This window comes from Rhopalosiphum maidis, chromosome 2 (assembly GCF_003676215.2).
Source record: "Rhopalosiphum maidis isolate BTI-1 chromosome 2, ASM367621v3, whole genome shotgun sequence".
NCBI lineage: Eukaryota > Metazoa > Arthropoda > Insecta > Hemiptera > Aphididae > Rhopalosiphum > Rhopalosiphum maidis.
The window spans coordinates 68,528,191-68,545,438 of NC_040878.1; the positions used below are offsets into that span (position 1 = coordinate 68,528,191).

General features: G+C 27.1%; 1 protein-coding gene across 2 annotated transcripts; it reads left to right on the plus strand.

The window, feature by feature from the left end:
- Positions 1–801: 801 nt before the first annotated feature.
- On the plus strand, positions 802–16,532 carry LOC113555034 (nose resistant to fluoxetine protein 6-like). 2 transcript variants are annotated; one of them, XM_026959321.1, is made up of 13 exons: positions 802–1,232; positions 1,333–1,578; positions 7,806–8,026; positions 9,237–9,454; positions 10,294–10,385; positions 10,494–10,687; positions 12,104–12,273; positions 12,803–12,971; positions 13,156–13,349; positions 14,734–14,875; positions 14,959–15,148; positions 15,847–15,989; positions 16,405–16,532. In XM_026959321.1, exons 2-13 carry the CDS (start codon positions 1,341–1,343, stop codon positions 16,507–16,509), a joined length of 2,076 nt encoding a protein of 691 aa, XP_026815122.1. In that variant the 5' UTR covers positions 802–1,232; positions 1,333–1,340; the 3' UTR covers positions 16,510–16,532. The 2 variants fall into 2 exon arrangements, with proteins under 2 accessions (XP_026815122.1, XP_026815123.1); XM_026959322.1 differs by having other exon boundaries at positions 802–1,213.
- The last annotated feature ends 716 nt before the right edge of the window (positions 16,533–17,248 follow it).

Here is a 17,248-nt window from a genome sequence, read left to right on the forward strand (position 1 = left end):
CTTCTTAATAAAATTAATTTAGTAGGTACCTAGTATAATAAATTAGGTGCATAATAATGTAATATAATATGGTAAAATAATTTAATAATTAATTCAAAAAACAATGATAGGTATATTATTTTATTAAATATTATTAAAAATATATGCAAATATAGTATGTACACTAAAAAATGTATTGTGTATTTAGTTTTCACGGGGCTTTTTTCCTAGATTCAGGTACTATTGGTACTAATTCATCAAGTAGATAGAATATATCGATATAATATTAAAGTGTTATTATCGTTTCTACGTAGGTATACGACTTTGATTTGATTTCAGTTATACGTATAGTGGTTTTACTGGAGCGGTGCATTAAAACGACCGGTTTTAGTATTTTTATGATTTTAATTAACTTTTTTTATATGCCCAAAGTAAAAACTTCAAAAACTAGTCATATTAAGAGCTATCAAGACTCAAGAGCTCTACAATATATCTGAAAATATATTTTCTTCGGATGGGAATATATAGTTTTGTAAAAAATGTGATGCGAAGGTTACGCGTGAAAAACAATTTATTGTTTCTATTATTAAAATCATAGTTAAGTTTCAAATTACTATTCCAAAATAACACACCTTTTTTTTTATATATACATACAAATTTTCATTTTATAACAGGTAATTTAAGATATAGCCGCATTTATTTAATAGGTTTTCAAAACGTATTACTGTCTGGGTAATTTGGGTTTACCGCGAAATTTCTTACGTAGGTAACTACGTATTTCCTACGCTGGCGTGAAATGTCTCGGCAAACTTGGCAAAATTAACTCCTCGAGCAATCGTATCGACTTATCATCAGCGTCAGAGCAATTCAACCCAGGATTATGCGCTGAACTCCGCCCACCTACCTATGACCGTAGACGAGCTTGTATCAACAGATTCACTTATTTACGCATCATGTATTCTATCATATATATTACGACCGCGCATATGATGACAAGTCCATAATAATATTATCGTGAGTGTCATACATTTTAAAGCGCTAGTAGATTTTCGACGATTTATTTATTTTTTGATCCGAACGCCCAATGTGGTCTTATTTGAATCGTCCAGAATTTTCAATACAGTAAATCAGTAGACGCAATTTTTGGTAGTGTACGAGTATTTAATTTCATATAACCGGGCATCGTTCGCCGTATACAATATCGGTGTTTATTCTCACCGGCTGGCACCCTGACGTAAGGAAATTCCTTGGCGGTATACATACATTATTTAAATACAACCGCGTAAAATATAATCCAAAGGAACGGTCGTTGAAGGTGCCGAGAACAAATAATTAATAATATACCGATTATAGAAATTAGAATGTCGATTACGATCTCCGTCGTATTGCTCGCGATACTGTTGGCCATTCGATCATCCGATGGGCAATTCGAACCCGCAGCGGCTGTCGCTGATGGTCTGCCGGGACCGTGGATATCCGAGCTGTTTTACCAGGCACTCGCCAACTTTACGGTTCGGAACGTCGGCAGCTCCGCTTGTCGAATCCAATCTGACTTGTACGACAGACATTTGCGGAACCACACCAGTTGGGCGGTCAGAAGTGAGTATAAACGCTCTGGTTACATTATTATTCAACTTAAAGTGAATCATATTCAAATTAAATAAAATTTTACCAACCTGAAATGTTTTTCGTGTTTAAAAATAACGATATTAAGTTAGCAAAAACCTAAAATAGATCACCAACCAATCACGTTGTAACTTGTAGGATGGATATTTTTGTAGTTATTAATAGTTTTTAGAGCTTTTTTAATAAGTTATATAAGTATAAAAAAACTAATTAATAATTCGTCTATCGAAATTCCAAAAAATTGTTTTTTTCAAATGTTGGTACCAAATAAATATTATTTTTGATAACAAAAATATATGACATTCTTACAAATATCAACAAAAAGACCTGTTCCAACTTAGTAAATTGTTACTAAATATGTATTAGATAATATTTATGATAAATTTTAAAAATTGAATGTTAAAGATTTTTTTTTTAAAAGCTATTTCATACAATTTTTATTGATTACTGTTAAAATAACAACATTCAAATCAAAAGTGTTATGTATATTCCATATTATTTAGGACGATATATGACATTTTTTTACTAATAATACCTTCTTTAACCTGACTCAACTCATTTAGTATGGCGACACTCGAATTACCTCCCAAATTTAATAGGTAACCTTTTTTTATTTGAATTGCCTCCGGCTACATGTACTATCGATTTTCGTAAAGTTCAAAAATATTATTTTTAAGATATACAGTATTTCCCAGACCGATTAAATTGTTGAATGCAACAATCTTGTCGATCACTGATTATCAGTTAAAGATTATAGTCCATCATTTTTACAAACTTACGTTTTTGACTGTAAAACTGAATAATATTTCATCTAAATTATTTTATGCATTGATTATTTATTATTTTTATTATTGTTAATTATTACTGCTGAGTCGGTCTATTTAATAAAATATTATTATAATTTATTAACATTTAGGGAATCTTAAATGACATTAAATCAATCGACTCAATTTTCTCGGTTTATTAGTTTATTTAATTTATAAGTATTTCCCATAATATGTAAGACAACCTATATTTAAATCGATTAATTAAAGTTATCGGAGGCGATTCCATTATAAGGTGGTCACTGCCTAACATAGGAAGCAATGGTATAAAGGGAATGGTATTTTAGAAACCGGGAAGTCATTCGTGTAAACTTATTAAAAAAATTCACGGAAGGAAATTTGAGGGTCAGATGAGAGACAATTCGTGAGGGCCCTTTATACGGTCTTAGATCGATACGTAACAGCTAGTCTTCGATCAATTAATTCGGTTATCCTAAATCGATTTCCGCTAGTAATAATAACTATAAAATGATTATTTTTTCTCTTTAACTGTAAGTCATATTTATTTTGGATTCGTTTTATGTTATATTTGTGATATAAAATTCAAAACACTGCAATCTATTTTCTGTATTTATTACTTTTTTGGTACCTACCACCTGGTAAGAAAATGGACAATATATGAATCGTATAATGTATTCGATCATTAAAACTCGTTGCTGTTGACATTCGTAAAGTAAATACATCCGTGAATAGTTTAATCAAAAATAGTATGACAACTTTGCAGATTTTATTTAATAGCATGTATTAGGCTTACGACACTGCGTGGTCTGGCCGAATTAGGCGATTATGGCCTTAACGCTACGGCAGTACGTTTCCGTAACTTCAGTAAACAACTGATTAGCTGATCGAGTGTCATTTCTATATTTTTCTATGATATTAATGTTGTATATTAAATTTATACATTGTATTAACTTATTTTAGGGCTTTTTGGGATATTTATAGACATTTTAAATTTTGGATTAGTTTTTTTTTAAAATTTATTTAGGCTGATAAAACATGTTCTTCTCGATCAAAAAAATTAAAAATATTTGATTAATTTTATACTATTATCTATTTATAACACGAACTCATTCATATCGTACCTGCTGTTGTCTGGTAGTATTACTCAAAACTTAGGTATATAATAATAAAATATAATATACTTAGAATGTGTACATAATGATGTAAATATAAATTAATATAATAAATGCAATATTTTCTGTGAAAATTCAACTTACCGTATTACTAGAAATAAAATAAATTATTATAATAGCCATAGTTACTCCTACTTTCTTAGTAGGTAATATAACAAGATTCACAGATCTCCATCTTCGTTCAGAATCGTTTTCCTTGCAATGATTTATTATTTAATTAAAATTTAACAGATGCATTACACTGACTTATTCAATGATGAGGGAAAATCAACATTTATACTATACTGCAAAAAAGTTATCTTTTCTGTGTATTCATTTGGTATTTATTTAAACAAAAAATAATAATTTTGTCTTCGAAAAATGTTAGTTACTTTGTAATTCAGTGAATATAAACGGTGAGGACTTAACATTTTTTGGAATTTTATGGGACTTTATTAACCAGAATGATTTTCTGAATATGTATTTAGATTTATTATAATTATATGACATATACAACACCATTCTACGGAAAATCATGTTGGTATTGACTTATAATTTATATAATAATATAATATTAGAAATATTAGAAATTCAACCTATTAAATTATATAAATTAAGAATATAACTATTACTATAAAACTAATAATAAAACAAATTATTCTCGGAAATTTTTCTCTTTTAATTTAAATCGTGTTTTTTTTTATGTATATCTATAATGATTTATCATTGAATTCAAATTGAACATAATATCCAGCAGCAATCGAACTGCTCTCTTCACATTTGTTTATTATTCTACGTGTGAATATATTGTAAATTTGTAAACACTAAATACCTTATAAAACAAAAATATATATCCAGTATCTATATATATTTTTGGCTAATCAATCACTTTCTATAATCCGAAAATAGGTTCACGATCTCACTCAAGTTATAATATACAATTTTCATGCTTGAAATATTATGCAATATAATAAATTGAAAATAAAATACAGAAGAGTCAGCGATAAAATTGTATTAATACGGTGACATTTTATTGTTATTTTACGAACCCCGTAGATAATTTATTTTAGAAAATTATAAATAATTGTTATTACATCGTTAGGAATAATTAAACAATTATGTTTATATGTACTGTATGCACAGATAGATAGATATCTATTAATGAGGTTTTTTCTTTGGCAAACCAACTGATTGAACGATATAGTCTCGTGATCCGCGGTTTCGGTATCTGCGCAACTTTGCTGGAACGTAACCCCCGCGAACAATAAGGGATTACCGTACCCATATTATAAATATTATAAATATAAAATAAATAATAAATATATTAGAATTCTTCGGTGTAATAAATTATAGAAAAATAAATTACGATGATTGGATTCATCGCGTTTTAATTTAAATAATAATATATTATCGAAATTAATTTTTTAATTTAATCGTAGGTTAAAAAGTTCATACTTTTTTTTATGATTTTAATGTAACGTTAGACGTGTGCATAATTGCATGTTGGTCGATGGTCCTTGGTAATTCATAAAAATTCACCGATCACTACGCAAATGTGTATATTAATTTGATTGTTTTTATACTGTAAAACCAGTTTGATATAATTCCAGTGTATAATTTTTCAGTTGGTAAATACACCACTTTTTTACAATGACTTAGCATGCTTATTATTACTATTTTTTTTTTTAATAATGAATACATTCGAATTCTGGTAATTATATATATATAATGTATATACTTATAAACTGATACCATATTTTTAACTATTTAGACTTTTTATATCATTTTAAGAGTTTCCTGTGGCGATATAAACTTATATTTTTTAAATGAGTTGGAAGTTTGAATCAACTGTTTTTACTATAAATTGTTAAGTAGATGATTTTTTTGAAAATGTTGATGAATCTTAATTAAAACGCGAACTGTTAATTTTGGGTTATTAAAATGTACATAATTTACTAAGGATAATAGTCCTTAAAAATGGTTTATAAGACTATAGAAAACATATTATTGGATCTAGTAAGTATATATTGTACACTAAGTTTTTATTAATCATAAAATGATAGATTTAAAATAATTGTATAAAATATTTTCAAATCATTGTAACCCTCTAATCCTTTTAACCTATATTGTTATGGTATTATACCCTTATGTACCTATTATTCTTGGTATACAATGTTAAATAATTCAAACAACGTTTAGAGTTATTAAATGCATTTTACATTATTTTTAAAAATTGTCAGTCACTTTTTACGAATTTATTGCCGGGATATACAGTACCTAACCTATAACTTTTTTCTAAGCTATTAGCAACGGAAGAACAAAACAGCGTCTTTGTCAAAACTAAAACTTACCTCGTATCACCATCGATATCTAACGAGATCTCATCAAAACCAAGTAATGACAAACTTCCAAACATAGTCTTAAAAAACGTAATCGATTTTGTTACACTCAACAAGATCTAACTCGCCAGGTGAGCCAAGAGGGTATCACATGCAAAACGAATAGAGCTAATTTTATCGTACGGGCAAACACACGAGCCAAGTTCATGGCCGTTAAATTTTATCTAGTAGACGTAATTTACAAATATCAAATATAATTTATATTTCCTCTGTTCTTACCAATCATTCTAATGCTACCTCCACTATTCCGCTCGAAACGTGGAAATCGTAAAATGCCTAAGTAATCTTGGGCATGAAGTTATAATTATTTCAAAAATATCATACCGTATAAACAAATTGCCACTTCCTTTTTTTTTAACATCAGACCAGCTCAAAAACATACTAAACTATTGTCACCATTATCGACGTTACGTGAAATGCGAATCAGAACATGCCACAGACAACTGATTTAAAAACGGTAGGAACCCGTAAAATGTACAAAATATATTCGAAATCACATAGCCAACTATTAAGGATACAAAACCTTCAAAGGCATATTAATCCGTGTCAAAAGAATAGACCAAAGATAGACCTCGAAAAAGCGAAACTAAGTCTCCAGCTCAAATTCAAAATAAAAACCGTCATACGCCGAAACCATAGCTAGCACAGCATTACCTGATCAACCACTTCACATAATCAACAAATTCCTCGACGAATTAAAACCTATCCTTAACCCCTTCTGATTGCCCAAACTTCTTTAATTAACAAAGTCTCACTCCCCATCATTCCCACACCATAACACACATCATATCTTCCGTGAATTCATAACACATTAATTTAATAATTGTAAACAAATTTCTGAAATTTATCGTAGCATTATGTAATATGTTGATATATTTCGGTTATAGATAGTAATAAAAATAAAAAAAAAAAATTTCTCGAGATTTTAGAAATATAAGACTTTTACAAACATACACATATAATTTTCCTTTACATAAAATTATAGGATAATTAAAAATAAGTAAAAGGCATAAATGCACAATATACTATTGTTGAAGTTAGCATTATTTTATTTTAGTATTTTGGACCAGGTTTGCCTTCAAATATGGTCAATATTTTTTGAAAAAAATTATAAATTTTCTTTTTAAATTTACTTTTACAAAATATAATATTATGCTTTTAAATATTATATTGTATCAAATAATTATAGCCTTATAGATATATAAAATAATTTATAAATTATCGTATTATATCAGAAATTGTTACTTACAGCATTCTTGACCTACAGTTAGACGGCCTTAACTTTATCAATAATTTCGGCCTCAAGTGAAGCTCTCTTTTTCTGGTCTGATGTCAGGGCCGGATTAAGGATTTTGCCGCCCAAAGGCTGAAATAAATTTACCACAAAAAAAAAAAGAAGCTATTTCGTTTTGACCATTAAAATTGCCGCCCTAGGCTTTAGCCTAAACAGCCTAAGCGGTAATACGGCACTGTCTTATAATCTTATTCTGATTATGTTATATATCTGGATTTTTTTGTTTAAACAGATATTAAATTGATTATAATTCAATTAATTTAATAACCTAATAAAATAGAAATACTTTTAAAATTTTTAAGGTAAATTAATATTTGCAAGCAGCTCTATTACAGTAGTACCTAACCATAGGAAGATATAATAATGAGTATATAATGCTCAATCCCCCCACTCTTAGCAATTTCACAAAATTTCTGTTTATGACACTTATATTTGCATAACATTATTATATTAATAACATCGTATGATGTATATAATAACTTTTAAGTTATCTCGTAATCTATCATATTACCAATATAGTATATATATATACATTATACATGTGTTTGAAGTGTGAACCGTTATTTTACAGTGGCAGAGTCCTGGAACCGATATCCGACCGGCATACTAGCAGGCAACACATACCACATGGGAAATTACGACGAATGCGTGGACGTACGTTATCCAGTGATTGGACAATATTGTTTGTCTGAAATAAAATTAATACCTCCGACGGGTAGAGATTACAATTTCAACAGAACGGAAGATCTAGACGATTTCGGCAACAAAAATGCGTGGAAAACAGTACTCGGAGTACGTATACCTAATAAAATATTACATAGGGTGTATCAGGACTATTTAACAAACATAGTAACATTTGTAATGGAAATTTGTTAAATAGTCTTGTTACACCTTATATACCTATTATATGATTTTAATACTATCAATATAAAATATATAGAATAGTACCTACATAAATAATATTAGTTATTCGTCTAATATAGCCTAGCCAAATCATATAATACACTAGACACAACAGGGTCTTTCAAATGTTTTATGGCAAAATATTGATATATATTACTGACCGATTTATTACATCGAATAGTGTGTTGTATATAGACATTAAAATTAATTACAAGCACCGGGATTTAAAATATTATATGAATAAAAAGTATAATAAACATATTTAAAAAAACAAAACTAATTATCATTTATTTTCAAAAATAATTGGTGGAAAAAAAATACAAACATTTATTAAAATGTTAATATTATTTTTTAAACAATAATTTTTACTTGCGATGTCTTTAAATTACTTAATTTATGTACTGTCTATAGATTGCTCAAAATGTATCAAATATTTCAAAAATTATATTATGAATATAGAAAATGTTATTATAAGTGTTTGGTGAGAAGTCAATAATCCATAGTTATTCGTTTTTAAATTAGAACAAAATAATACAATTGATTTTGTGTAAAAATTCCAGTTTTTCCTTAATTTTTATTTGGTTTTTTGTTTTTTCAAATTATTAAGACAGTTTTATTTATTAATAAAATAAAATGATTTATAAATATTTATTTCATTAAATTTAATTAGAGCATTTTGTTTTTTTATATATATTTTTATTACCAATATTGGACTTTACTTTACTAGCGATAGTCAATAGAACTTAAATTTTACCAATGCACTTTGTTCTTTTACCATAAGATATTAAACGTATACCAATAAAATATTGAACATTTCAATATTTCCATTTTTTAAGAGATAAGAAAATAACGAATTAATTTTTTATTTTGATAAACTGTAGGTAGACTAAGAAATACTTTTTATTTTTGTTACTTATAATTTTAATTTTGGATCTCTAATATAATAGTTGTCATATTAGAAAATTAATTATTCACGCAGACCATAAAGGCATAAATATGTCCTGTTTATTATTAATATTAATTAATAAATTAAATATATTAATTTAAAATATGAAAATATAATATACCTACATATTACTTGGTTATTTTACTATTTCAGTGGGGCAATTATCCTGACCAAGTGCAACGAAACAGTTTGAATTTAGGAATATGTATTCCAAATTCTTGTTCGGCATTAGATCTACAAATATCGTTGCAAAATAAACTGGACGCAGTATTTGCGCCAGAGGAATTCAAAACCGTCGTAAGAGTAGATCCGATACTGTGCACTGTCAAAGGAGACATGTATCCTCACGACACGCCGTTCTACTTGACCAGGTCATTCATCAATATTAATAATATCATATTTTATTTTAGTTCGCTATTTAGGTATAATAATATTATGCATATTATGCTGTTTTACATTTTGATATTTATAATTCATATTAATGTTATAAATTTGAATTTTAAGTTAATCATTTTTCTCTTAAAATATGTTAAATAATATAGCTGATATTTAAAGTAATTTTAGCAACCGCGTATAATAAAATCAAATCTGGTTAGTGGTTAAGTTAAAATTGAATCACTCATCCAACATCCATGTATTTGTAGTACTATGATAAGTTATCATTGATAACCATTATTTAGTGCTTCTAATGAAATATCCAAATTATTTTAAGCCCCGAGGCAATCATATTTTACATCCTTATTACGAAATATATAAACCACGCGACTGAAATGAAGATAAACTAACTAGAATTTAAAAGAGAGACACTTAAAAGCGGAAGAAAACAGTTTATACATGTTTATGTATGTAGTTAGTGATGGGTGATCTCTATGATCAAGTTCGGTATCGTACAATTGACCACATAACGATAATAATAAAATAAACATAAAATGTAAATTTTAATATGTAAATTAATAATATACAATGTTATTTGATTTACACGTCGCAGAATGCTACAATGAACAACGCGTTTCGAATTTTATCCGATCTCATAGAAATATTTAATTTGAAATAGATAAGAACAATGTGTTTTGTAATTAAATTATAAAAATGAATGACAACAAATTTTAAACAAAATATACAATAACCACTATTCCTCTTCCCGCTTATTACTAATACGTACAAACTAAAAAGATTAAAACTGTTTGTTATTAATAATATATTGTTTCAGCACGTTGTTTTTACTGATATTTTTGATTTGTTGCGGCACAACCTTCTATCATTTCATAAGAATATTAAACTGTACAAATTCAAAAGAAACCAGTGAGTGATCGTAATTGCAATTTGATTTGTTTTTATTTTTAGTTTGACTATTTGTTTATTTTTACAAAATGTACATATTGTGTGTAATTTATTTTATTATATCAACAGGTGAAGGTTTAAATTCATTTTGCAAAATATTTTCTTTTATTGAATCAATCAAAGCATTGTTAAAATACGATAAAGACAACGAACTGAACGTAATTTATGGTTTTAAAGTTTTAACGATGTTGGCCGTTTTATTGGGTCACAGATTATTTTATTTGTTAGGTAATCCTATGAGTAACCCCAAACTTGTTGAAAGCGTAAGTCACAAAATTATTTATGTATTAAAATTAAATAGAAATTAATATGTTAGAATTAAATTTACGTGGCATATTTGAATCCGAAATCAACGAGCCCTCGTTAAAGTTAATCACCTTTTTCAGTATAAGTTCCAACCGGCGATGGTAGTCCCAACATAAGAACTTTATAATTAAATAACTGCATCTTCAAAGAGAGTTATTCGAAATAATTTTTACTACATTAACAAATTATTTTATACAAGGATTTTGGAGTATTCATTACGTATTATTATTTTGATGAACGTCTTACTTACATTACATATATGTTACGGAAAAGTGAACTATCGGACAATCTGCATTGTGGTACAGTCCTATTTTAATGAGCAATGTAGACAAAATTATACATTGCCCGAATTATATAGAATAGCCTAGTGTATCTTGGAAATGTAAGCCACAGAAGTTATTTTGCTACTTCACCTAAGTTATATTATAATTGGGCAATTCTATAAAATTTGATCATTAATTAATATAAATACTATAATAAATTAAGAACATAAAATAGTTATTATTAATAAAGAAAATTTTTAAGTGTCACTACTAAACATTTATCATGATTACATTTAAAAATTATTTTAGTACAATTATTATTGGAATAACATTTATAATTACATTTTTTCCCTGTCACCTTACATTTACATTTATTATTTGAGCGTTTTAAAGTGCAATTACATCTAACATACCTGTGTCCTCGTTATTAGTACTAACACCTTATATATCATGTATGATCATGAATTGTGATAATGTGATAATTGTACAATAGTTATCTTAAAATATGCCATATCCCACAATAATATTAGGTATATTATTATTAAAAGTAATAACTAACAACGTATCACATTAACCGATAGTCTATTTTTGCCGTAACTTATAGAAAATTAGAAACATCATTACATTTAATCATTCTGCAAAAGAATTCTCCCCGTTGTCCGTTGACCAATTAAGTAATCTACAGTTAGAAAGATTTTTATCTGCCGACTCCATTGCATGTTCAACTAAAATATTTTCCCATGTTTGTCTATTTCATAATAATATGTAGGACATAGGTACTGCCTATATATATAATTTACGATATTTATTACGTACATCTACCCAGATTTTTTCTTCATCACTATCGCCGCTGTAATACATTTAAAGTTTTTATGTAAACATTATCTAAATAATACAATTCTCTCAATATGAATTAAACTGGTATTTCTGTCACCAAATTGCATACTATAATAATTTTTCAAATAAATACATTTTAGCGTATTATCCTTAGACGTAAACTAATTAAAAAAATAAAATATGATCACGAATAAATATTTTATAATAAACAATTGGTAAATACATTTTAAATAAACGTATTAAATAATTAATTTATCATTTCAAAAATTACAGATATATCTCAGCGGGCCAAATATTATATTGACTAGTACGAATTTGGTTGACCCATTTTTTTTCATGAGTGGTGTCCTAATGCAGCTAACTTGTTATAAGTCATATCAAAAAGTAAAATCCGGATCGATTTTGAAAAAAATCACATCGCCTATTATCCACCGAGTTTCCAAGTAAGTAACAATAATGAATTTAAATGGGAGAAAAATAACATGAGGTAGTTCTAAAATCATACAATCAAAATTATCACTTTTTTTTGTGACACATAGAGCGCAGTTAGTGGAATATAATAAACTGTAGAAACCATTCTTTATACTCAATAGATCACCCAATAACCTACTAAAACGTTAATAAGATAATAATATACATAATATATAATATTATATACTGTACATGTTACGGGCAAAATAGGAAATCCGGATATTGTTATACATAACGTGATCATAATTTTTTTTCTTCAAAAAGGAACGCCTGTGTATTTTAATAAGAAAACCATATAATTTTGTGTAAATAACAGCATAATTGTACAAATTATACAATGCCCGGGCACTGTGCACAATGTCCCAACATTTTGAGCATTTTTATTAATGATAATTTTAATACTCGAACTGTTCATATATTGGCCGGGAATAGTACGAGATCTACTTATTAAAAATGCTAAGTTGACATATTGTAAATTAATATTCTTGAATCATTCTGTAGAATGTTACCGGCGTATTGTGCAATGATGGCAATCACTGCGCATATCGTACCCCACCTTGGAGATGGACCGCTGTGGCCACAGAAAACATGGAACGAAGCAGAAATTTGCAAAAATTATTGGTGGACCAATCTGTTGTTCATAAGCAATTTAGTCGATATAAAATATGAAGTAAGACGACCATATTATTTACTTTAATCGATTATAGACTATAGAACTAACATATTTAATAATAAGAAAATTATAAATCGGACATTTTTGTATAATACTAATAATATTACCTATGTTTTATTTATTATATTTCTATGCACTCGTACTTTATTTCTAACTTATATGTTTAAATATAATTATTCAGTGCCTCATAGTAAGCTGGTACGTGTTATGTGACGTTCAGTTTTTTATAATTGGAGTCATAATCCTTTACGTTTACACGAAGAATACCAAATACGGAATCGGATTACTAGGTACAATACTGGGTTTATCGATAACCATACCGTTTCTAGTAACGATTTTATCAAAAATAGACGGAATAGATAAAATGCAGCTTCCGTAAGTCAAATTTACAATCATTAATATTATAGGTACTTAATACTCCATGAAATTATAAATAAATACTAATAGTATTGTCGTATTAAATTAGTTAATAAAAATTTAAAAAAATATAAATATTATGAGATTAACAACAGTTGTTTTAAATATTTTTTGTTAGGTTAATTTGTATAGTAAATAATAATAAAAAATACAGTTACAAGTTATCTGCATAGTAATGAGTAATGAGATATCATCTTCACATACTCAGCCCTAGTAATAGTGTTTTCATTGTATTGTTAAATAATTTCTAAACTATAGACGAAATTTACTATACCTATTTTAGAAACCAAAAAATCCAAGGCACAATTTACTATAGTTTTTTTACTACCTGTTCAATGTGGGCGCAATATACAAGCGCCCATTGTTCTATACATCATGCAATAGCTTGACGTTTAGTTCAAGAATCTCGGTCCAAATCGTCAAACAAGTAGTTTGATACCAGCAGTAAGCGCTTACCTACTCAACAATCGTGATCTCGTTAACCTTGACAAAATCGTACTATTTCTCAACTGACCACGATAATGAGTACTAGTAGAGAAATAAAGTATTATAGTGTCTTACTATTTTTTACTTAAGTATTTCTTCGCCATAAACGCTTTGGTGCATCGTGCATACTTCGATATGAGAAAAAAAACAAATAGTTATTAATCGAAACAAAATAAATATGTAATAGCACAACGAAAACAATAATTAAAAGATGTTAAAATTAACACACCACGACTGTCGTCCGATCGCTTCGTTCTTGTCATCGCCGTCGACAATTTCATTATTAATTTTCGGTTGAATCAGCATTTATTGACTCTCACTCCGTACAAAATAATATTTCGTTATATATACAACTTCACAACAATATCTTTGTGCTATCATATAAATTATTTTTTAATATTAAGTATAATATTTAGAAATCATGGATTTCTTTTTCCATGCACATGTGTTTAAGAGTTAAGATCATTTAGGATTTTAGACCTAACACTTGAAATTAAAAAAATATATTTAGCTGTCGTTGTAGAATAATAACTACAGAATTCTTATTTGTACCTGGAACTATATAAATAACAAACCAAATATAAAATATAATTTAAAGTATCGTTTGTTAGGTTAGTTGTTTGATGACTCTAAATTAATAATTAATAAATGTATTTTATTTTACAAATTACTTATGTTATAAGTCATAACTAATATAATGAACTATTATTGTCAAAACTAAATTTAAAACAGTTTAAAAAAAATTTGTATCTTATATAGACATTACTAAAAACAAGACGTTCCAATGTATTTTGGTTTTAATTATAATTAATATAATAGGTAGTAACTAATTTGTTAAATATTAAACTTATTTCAGATTTTTAGAAAATTTAAGAATTTTCATATCTTTAAATAAGTCATATAGATTGAGTTACATGCGAGCAACTCCTTTTTTCTGTGGTTTAGCCACGGGCTTTATCGTGGACAAGTTGAGGAAAAATAAGTTTAAATTTTCACAAGTAAGATCATATAATTACTTTACAAGCGTTCGCATTATGATTCTTGATATAAAGTGTATCGAATTTCATTGATTTTTTTATAGATGACAGTATACTCCGGAACATTCGTTGTTTTCATGATTTGTATTTGTGTTCAGCTTTACGGTGCCAGATTCTACACTCGACAGATACCTTATTATCCATTGGAACATGCTCTGTACTCAATTGTCAGTCATTGTACGTGGACGGTACCAAGTATTTGGGTTGCCGTTTGCCACTTTACGTCTGGATATGGTAATATAAACTTTATTAAACAAATAGGTTTTAGATAGTTTAATATTTAATATGACTAATATTTTAATAATTCGGTTATTATTTTCGGTAATAAAGCTTCCGGGTATTTCGTTTGTCGCCTACGTAACCATATTACCCCTCGTCATAATCACTTGTATTTTCTTTAGAAAATTCTCAAAAAAACAAAAATAGTTTGGAAATTTTTCGTTAGGAGTGAGCTTGTTTTATAAACGAATAATTTATTTTATTTGTTATATATAATTATGTTAATTAACTTTAATTTTTGCCTCATAGTATTAAAAAATCACAATGAAAATTTAGATTTGATATTATTATAATGTTATAACAGTTCTATGTTTACATCATCTATGATAACTTGGAGAAACCATCTAAATAACATAAACTTTATGAAATACTTTAAGTCTTTAAATAATGTTGTATTGGTATTATTTTATAGTGTAATTATATGATCATAATAAATCCCAAACGAAACGAAAAGTACAAATTTTATAGATCCAATTTAATACCAGTAGTTCAGAAATCTCTCTTGAAATTGAAAATTGGAGCATTTTTCTATTGTAAAAAGTGTCTTAAGACACAAAAATAATATAAAAGTACACATCGTTGTAAAATCAATATACAATACTTCGCTAACCATTAAAATTCTTTATATCCGGCAATTTATTTATTTTTTACAGGACCCCTTACAATCTTATTTAACAATAAACTAACTGTGATTTTGGGAAGACTCTCGTACTCTGTTTTTTTGGTGAATCTCACTGTCATGATGATGTCACAAAGTTCACAAAGATTGCCTGTTTACTTCTCAACAAAATCAGTGGTAAGTTGAAATTGTTGAGTTGATTTTATTATTATCTATTATGATTTATTGACTATAGGTTTATTAGCTGTTGACGGGTGACAAGGTGGATAATACATAATATCCATAGGATATTGCTTATTTTATATTTACAAATTAAACCTAGTACACTTTTTTTTATTAACTTATATTTTTTTCAAATGTATTTATTTAATAAAATAAATACATTTTATTAAACTTGATGTGTTATGAAATGCATAGCTATTATTATTTACTTATTATATTTAAATCAGTAGCGTATCCAAGGGGGGCGCATGGCCAAGATATTTGTAACTGTATTTAAATACTGTCTAAAAAATATATTTGTATCTATATCTAAATACTAATTAAAAGTATCTTATTACAATATTATGGTATGAAATTCATTCATTTTTAGATCGATGCTTGGATATATGATACAGTTAAGAGTTATCTGATGGGCTTAGCGTTACACTTGGTTGTTGAAGTGCCGTTTGCTAAACTGATTAAACCATGGATTTAACAAGAATAAACATTATAATCGTTTTATAATGTTTAAATAAATTAGTTCGTGGTAAGTACAAAAATGTTTGAAAATTTAAATACATTGAAATCAATTGAATAATCTAAAACGGTCGATATTGACCATTTCTTGTAAAAAATATTTATTTGTTTGAATAAAAGTGACCATCCCCACGATTTGCTTGGTACTAGGTATTATAATAATATTATTCCTGCTATACATTAAAAATTGTTTTATTTATATTTTTTTCATCTATATATTTTATTTTTATTTTACATTATATTAAAAAAAATAATTAATTTTAATACATAATCTATATTATAATTAAAATATATGTATTTCATTTCTAAATTTGTTTAGATTTAGAAGAGTACCTATGACCGCAGTTTCAATGGAGCACTACATTGAAAATCTCATCATAAATACTGAACCTTTGAAGAAAAAATATACATTTAATTTATAACAACTGTAGTTAAGTGTTATTAAAAAAAATAATTGATTACTTACAGCTAGTGTTTACATTGTACACTGCATGTTTATTTATTTTTTTGTTAACCACTTTTTTAAGTTGGTTTGACCTAAACTATTATTTGTATAATTTTATTTTATTTAAAATATTTTGCTTTCTATCATTAATTTAAATACATTATCATATAATATGTATAATAAAAATTGATCATAAAGTATATGACACATATTATGTACACATTCTCTGTATACAAGCTCATTTTGCATTATT

Coding starts and splice junctions, on each gene's coding strand:
- LOC113555034 (XM_026959321.1), top strand. CDS start 1,341: ATGTCGATTACGATCTCCGTCGTATTGCTCGCGATACTGTTGGCCATT. Junction 9,455..10,293: donor ACGCCGTTCTACTTGACCAG/GTCATTCATCAA, acceptor ATATTGTTTCAG/CACGTTGTTTTTACTGATAT. Junction 10,386..10,493: donor TACAAATTCAAAAGAAACCA/GTGAGTGATCGT, acceptor TTATATCAACAG/GTGAAGGTTTAAATTCATTT.